The sequence below is a fragment of the Bufo gargarizans genome, chromosome 8 (genome assembly GCF_014858855.1).
Source record: "Bufo gargarizans isolate SCDJY-AF-19 chromosome 8, ASM1485885v1, whole genome shotgun sequence".
Taxonomy (NCBI): domain Eukaryota; kingdom Metazoa; phylum Chordata; class Amphibia; order Anura; family Bufonidae; genus Bufo; species Bufo gargarizans.
The window spans coordinates 177,026,154-177,032,153 of record NC_058087.1 but is presented as its reverse complement, the minus strand read 5'-3'; the positions used below and the strand labels follow the sequence as shown (position 1 = coordinate 177,032,153).

The window sequence follows — 6,000 nt, the reverse complement described above, 5'->3', positions numbered from 1 at the left end:
AGATATACCGCGCTTGGTGCAGATGTATGTGACGACGCTGGCACCGATACGCACTACGATACATACGTGCAACATGCCTGGACGCACACGTTATGCCATACGATGATATGTAATATCATTAGAACATATGTCACTTGGGGCTTGGATGCAGAACCAAAACATGCGTGTCAATGACATATGACACCTAAAGACAGAAATTCCTATCTACGGACAAAATATGTATTACATTTAGAAACTGGGACACGTGTTGCTGCACTTACATGTGCGTGATCTGGACTCGTCGTTGAAGGGAGATGAGGGCTACACTTTATTTTCTTCTGCTTTGTCTACTTCCCCAACGTGCCAGCTCCAGCCCAGCCAGGGGGCATTTTGGCATCTGCCCTAACCAGCTGAATGCCAACCTGTGGGTGGACGCCCAGAGCACCTGTGAACGGGAATGTGAAGCCGACCAGGTAAGAAGGGGTTAAACGCGCTGAACCCCGCTTTTCGTTCAATTTTTTATTAAATGTACGCTGTATTTCATTCTGGCCGGTGACGCTAACACAGGATAGCATGTCCTTGTGATAGATGTAGCAGAGGTGAGCCAACGTGTGGCACAGCTCTCTATATCATAGAGTTAAATGACAAATTCAGCTTTGCTACTTCTGTATGTATAGTATAGGGCTAAATTCACATTTGCAGAGGAGTTCCTGGCACAAAAAAAAAAAAGATAAAATGTGGCTGCAATTTGTGTCTCTATCTATCTATCTATCTATCTATCTATCTATCCCCTTGCAGACGAGCGTGAACGGAAAAGGTCTGGATGCGTTCAGTGAAAAATGCGCGATTTCACAAGCAAGTTCGTTCAGTTTTGTATGCGATTCAATAGTTCAGTTTTTTTGCGCGGGTGCAATGCGATTTAATGCGTTTTGCATGCACGTGATAAAAAACTGAAGGTACACAAACAACATCTCTTAGCAACTATCAGTGAAAAACGCATCGCATCCGCACTTGCTTGCGATTTTCACGCAGCCCCATTCACTTCTTTGGGGCCAGCGTTGCGTGAAAATCGTAGCATATAGAACATGCTGCGATTTTCACGCAACGCACAAGTGATGCGTGAAAAACAATGCTCATGTACACAGACCCATTGAAATGAATGGGTCCGGATTTAGTGGGGGGGGGGGCAATGCGTTTGCATCACGCATTGCACCCGCGCAGAATACTTGCTCGTCTGCAAGGGGCCTATATCTTATATCTATCTTCGATGTATCTCACATCTATCTATCTAATATATATCTGTCATCTATCTACAGGTAAAATTTGAATATTGTGCAAAGTTCATTTATTTCAGTAATGCAACTTAAAAGGTGAAACTAACATATGAGATAGGCCTCCTGCACACGAACGTGTGCGCCCCGTGGTCATGCTGCGGCCTGCAATCCGGCCGTTCCGCAAAAAGATAGGATATGTTCTATCTTTTTGCGGAATGGAAGTACGGGACGAAACCCCACGGAAGCACTCCGTAGTGCTCCCGTAGGGTTCAGTTCCGTGCCTCCGGATTTGCGGACCCATTGAAGTGAATGGGTCTGCATCCGTGATGCGGAAGGAACATGGAACGGTGCCCGTATATTGCGGGTCCGCAATACAGCAACAGAGCGCACATGTTCGTGTGCAATAGGCCATAGACTCATTACATGAAAAGCGAGATATTTCAAGCCTTTAGTTGTTATAATTTGGATGATTATGGCTTACAGCTTATGAAACCCCAAAGTCTCAATTTTGAGGTCCCCTTTGCTCAGGGGGTATGGGTTAATTAGCTGACTAGAGGGTGACACTTTGAGCCTAGAATATTGAACCTTTTCAAAAAATTCTAATTTTAAGCTGCATTAATGCAATTCCTTTTAGTTTGCATTACTGAAATAAATGGACTTTTGCACGATATTCAAATTTTTTCGATTTTCACCTGTAACTATTATCTATCTATCTATTTCATATATATATCTATTTATCTATCTGAGCTACAATCATGTTGTGATATTTTCGTGGTGACATGTGGCAGTGACAGTGATTCGTTGCACAGATTTCAGCGTGTGTAAACCCAATTACATACATGGGAATGGGGTTGTTTCTGCAGCATGAGCATACTTTTCTGCAAAACCCATTCAGACAGAAATTTCTGCAACCAATCTGCCGCATGTGAACATGTGAGGTCTCTGAATGTATTATTGATAGAGGACATCACTGTAATGATATCTCACTGCACTTCCTTTTCAGGATTGCGAACCATTCGAAAAATGTTGCACCAATGTTTGTGGACAGCAGAGCTGTGTGGCGGCCCGCTACCCTGACTCCGGCCTGCCAGCCCCTGGTTCCGTCCGTCCTGCCAGCTGCGCGGGTTTTGTCTGCGCCCAGCAGGGTTCTGCCTGTGAGATGTGGGAAGGTCGTCCAGTCTGCCGCTGTCGGGAGCGGTGTGGGAAGCAGCCGGGGTTCACCTGTGCCTCGGATGGTCTGACTTATTATAATCGCTGCTACATGGACGCTGAGGCTTGTGGTAGAGGAATCACCCTGGATGAAGTGCCATGCAAATTTGTGTCCTCTTGGCCTCTCACCACTACCGCACCTTCAGAAACCACCCTCCAGCCAACCCAACCATCAACACCCTTGGAACTGCCACTGCCACCAGCCTTGTACCATTCACCAGCACCACAGTCGGTGGTCGTCGGTGGTACTGTAGGGCTACAATGCGAGTCTAGTGGCCGCCCACGACCTGAGATCCTCTGGGAGAAGTTGGGTGAAGGTCCCGCTGCACCACTCATGCGACCAGACCAGATGTATGGCAACCTTGTGGTGACCAATTCTGGCCAGCTTGTCGTCTACAATGCTCGCCTAGAAGACGCGGGCATTTACGTCTGCATGGTGCGAAACTCTGCGGGAATTGTCCGGGCTCAGTTCCCACTCTCTGTGGTGAAGAAGGGCTCATCTTCAGGGGCTGCAATGAAACACCGTCCAGTTCACCCCTCTGAATGTCTCAAGCCCCCAGATCATAGAGACTGCCAAGGTTTTCGAGTCCTTCGCTGGTTCTACGACTCCCAAAGTGGTGACTGCCAGACCTATAACAAGGGGTGTTCAGGCGGAACGAACGTCTTTCAAACTTATGATGAGTGCAAATCATCATGCCAGCCCCGTCCACCAGACCTTTGTACGCTACCGCCTGTAAGAGGACCATGCAAGGCTCTGCAGTGGAGGTGGGCTTATAGTCCTCTCATGCGCCAGTGTTTCTCTTTCATTTACGGTGGGTGCCAGGGCAACCAAAACAACTTTGAGAGCCGAAAAGCATGTGACGACCGCTGCCCTCTGCCCCGTGACAAGCAATGCCAAGGTTGCCACCTACGAGGACGACTTGTGCCTAGCCTGTGCCGTAGTGACTTTGTGATTGTGGGAAGGCTTGAAGATTCTGGTGAAGAGCGAGTGGTGAGGGTGGTCCTCATTGAAGTGCTAAAAGATGACTACATGGGTCTCCGACTTTTCCATGCCAAGTACCTGGAAGTGACATTGGGGGATGGCGGGGGAGGCGGGTGTGTGTGCAACAACCTGGCAGGTTCGGGAGACAGTCAGCTCTTGATCATGGGGGAAGTACAAGATGGCATGGCTTTATTAGGACCCTCAAGTTATGTCAGACCCGCCAACGAGAAACGACTGAGGAAGGTCAGAGACATGCTTGAAAAGGGAACATGTCAGATGCTGAACCGATTTCAGGACTGAAATGACAAGGGATTTTATGGAGTCCCAGACCTGCTAGGCTGGTGGTCTTCATGACAGAGAAGGGCAAGTGATCCCAGTGCTGGTGACCAATGGACGATCGAACACGATATTGTCTCATGCCTTAATTATGTCACTAGTTACTGCTGACTTTATAGGCTACAATCTTATGATTATTGTATGAGCTCACAGGATGCGCCCTCCACAGGGTTCTGGTGAATGTAAAAAGAACTGGTAGAAGGAAATGCAGTAATTGAGTCCTTAAAGGGGTTGTCCAGACTCTTAAGAAAATAATCCACACAGGAAATGGTATAAAACACACACATATATATATATATATATATATATATATATATATAAAAAAAGAAAAAAGAGATGGCAGCACCGTCACAAATAAAACAAGTTGAATGCAGGGTGCACGCAGCCCAGTTTGGATATAAGCCAATCCAGCAAATGTAAATGATGAAAAGAAGGGCAGCACTCCAATGAATAAAAATTGAAAAAACTTTAATTACCCATAAGGCTATAGCGACGTTTCGGCTCCTTACATCTGAGCCTTCCTCAAGCTTGAGGAAGGCTCAGATGTAAGGAGCCGAAACGTCGCTATAGCCTTATGGGTAATTAAAGTTTTTTCAATTTTTATTCATTGGAGTGCTGCCCTTCTTTTCATCATTTATATATATATATATATATATATATATATATATATATATATTTGGAAAATTGGGCAGCACTCCAAAAAGTAAAATGAAAAAAGAGAATTTATTCACCCATGCAGGCAATGCGACGTTTCGGCTCAAGGCTTGAGGAAGGCTCCAGCATTGATCTGAAACGTCGCATTGCCTGCATGGGTGAATACATTCTCTTTTTTCATTTAACTTTTTGGAGTGCAGCCAGTTTTTCCAAATCCATATACTGGGTTTGCTCATTCCCAATAGAGCCACCCCCTTGTCTCTTTATTAGACGGTGCTGCCACTTTTTTCTTTATATACACCATTACATAGTTGTCCCCGGTTTCCCATATTGATCTATCCTAAGGAAAGGACTCAGATCGGCAGGAGTCCCACAACCCCCCCCCCCCCTTCCCATCAGCTGCTTTTTAAAGAGAACGTGGAGCTTGTGCGAGGATAGGTCATCAATATGGGAAACCGGATAACCCCTTTAAATCTCCCGCCGCTCGGTTGGTCCCAGCTGGTCCTGCAGTGATGATGTCACGTACATCAATCACATGACCACTGTGGTTAATCATTGGTCTCACGGGTGATGCTTTCATATACAGTACCGGCGTTGCAGAGGATTAGCGGGTAAGTAATGGCTAATTATATTTCTATGTCCTATAATATACCATACGTTATATTGTAGACAACCCCTTTAAATAGTTCACTTTGGACAATCTCTTATTGTCCCCTGACAATAAGCTGACCACAGGGTGTCCTGCTGCTGGAGCCATCTGTGATCAGCTGTAATCTGTGAGTGAATTTGGCAGTAAGTGTTCAGTTCTGCTGCAGCGCCACCACAGGGGAAATGGAGCATTACACAGACCATTTAAATCCATGGTCTGGATGGGTCCTCCAGAGTGAGAGACGCTCTTTTTAGCTGCTCTTCTTTCTGGCTAATAGTTGAGAATAGGAAAGGGCACCCTATTAAAGGGGTTGTCCGATGAGGACAACTTATCCCTTATCCACAGGATAGAGGATGTGTCTGATCGGTGGTAGTCTTACCGCTAGGACCCCCGGCCGATCACAAGAATAGAATCCCGTGCTCCCTGTTTGAATAGAGCAACACGCATGCATATCCTTCACCTCATTCAAACAGGGAAGAATGGGCCCCCAATCTTGTGATCTTGATTAGACCCAGCCTCTATTGTGTAGATAGGGGATAAGCTGTCTTCATGGGATGACCCCTTTAATTCAGAATTCCGGACATCCCTTTTAATACCAAGGACAGGAGGAAGTGTAACTTTTTAACATTGTGTGATGTATGACCAGCTGTTTTCTATGTACATTACATTTTTAAGGACTCTTTTTTTTTTTTATGCCAAATGTGTTTGATAAGACTGCTGCAGCTTTTCGTTTTACTATACCTATTATGTATCTTGGTGACTTTTATGTTATTTTGATAATTTTATATAGACCTTTTTTTTTTTACCTTTCTGACGTTATAAATAAATTAAAATAACCCTTTACTCAAAGTGGCCAAATGTCCGAAATTTCAGCAAAGTGGCTAAATGTCCCATCTATTATTATATAATGTAAGACA

The 6,000-nt window shown here is 45.3% G+C and overlaps 1 protein-coding gene across 1 annotated transcript; it reads left to right on the top strand.

The window, feature by feature from the left end:
- The first annotated feature begins 291 nt into the window (after nucleotides 1-291).
- On the top strand, nucleotides 292-3,744 carry WFIKKN1 (WAP, follistatin/kazal, immunoglobulin, kunitz and netrin domain containing 1). The gene is made up of 2 exons (XM_044305021.1): nucleotides 292-452; nucleotides 2,257-3,744. The coding sequence occupies exons 1-2, from the start codon at nucleotides 294-296 to the stop codon at nucleotides 3,742-3,744; spliced, it is 1,647 nt and encodes a 548-aa protein (XP_044160956.1). The 5' UTR covers nucleotides 292-293.
- Nucleotides 3,745-6,000: the final 2,256 nt, after the last annotated feature.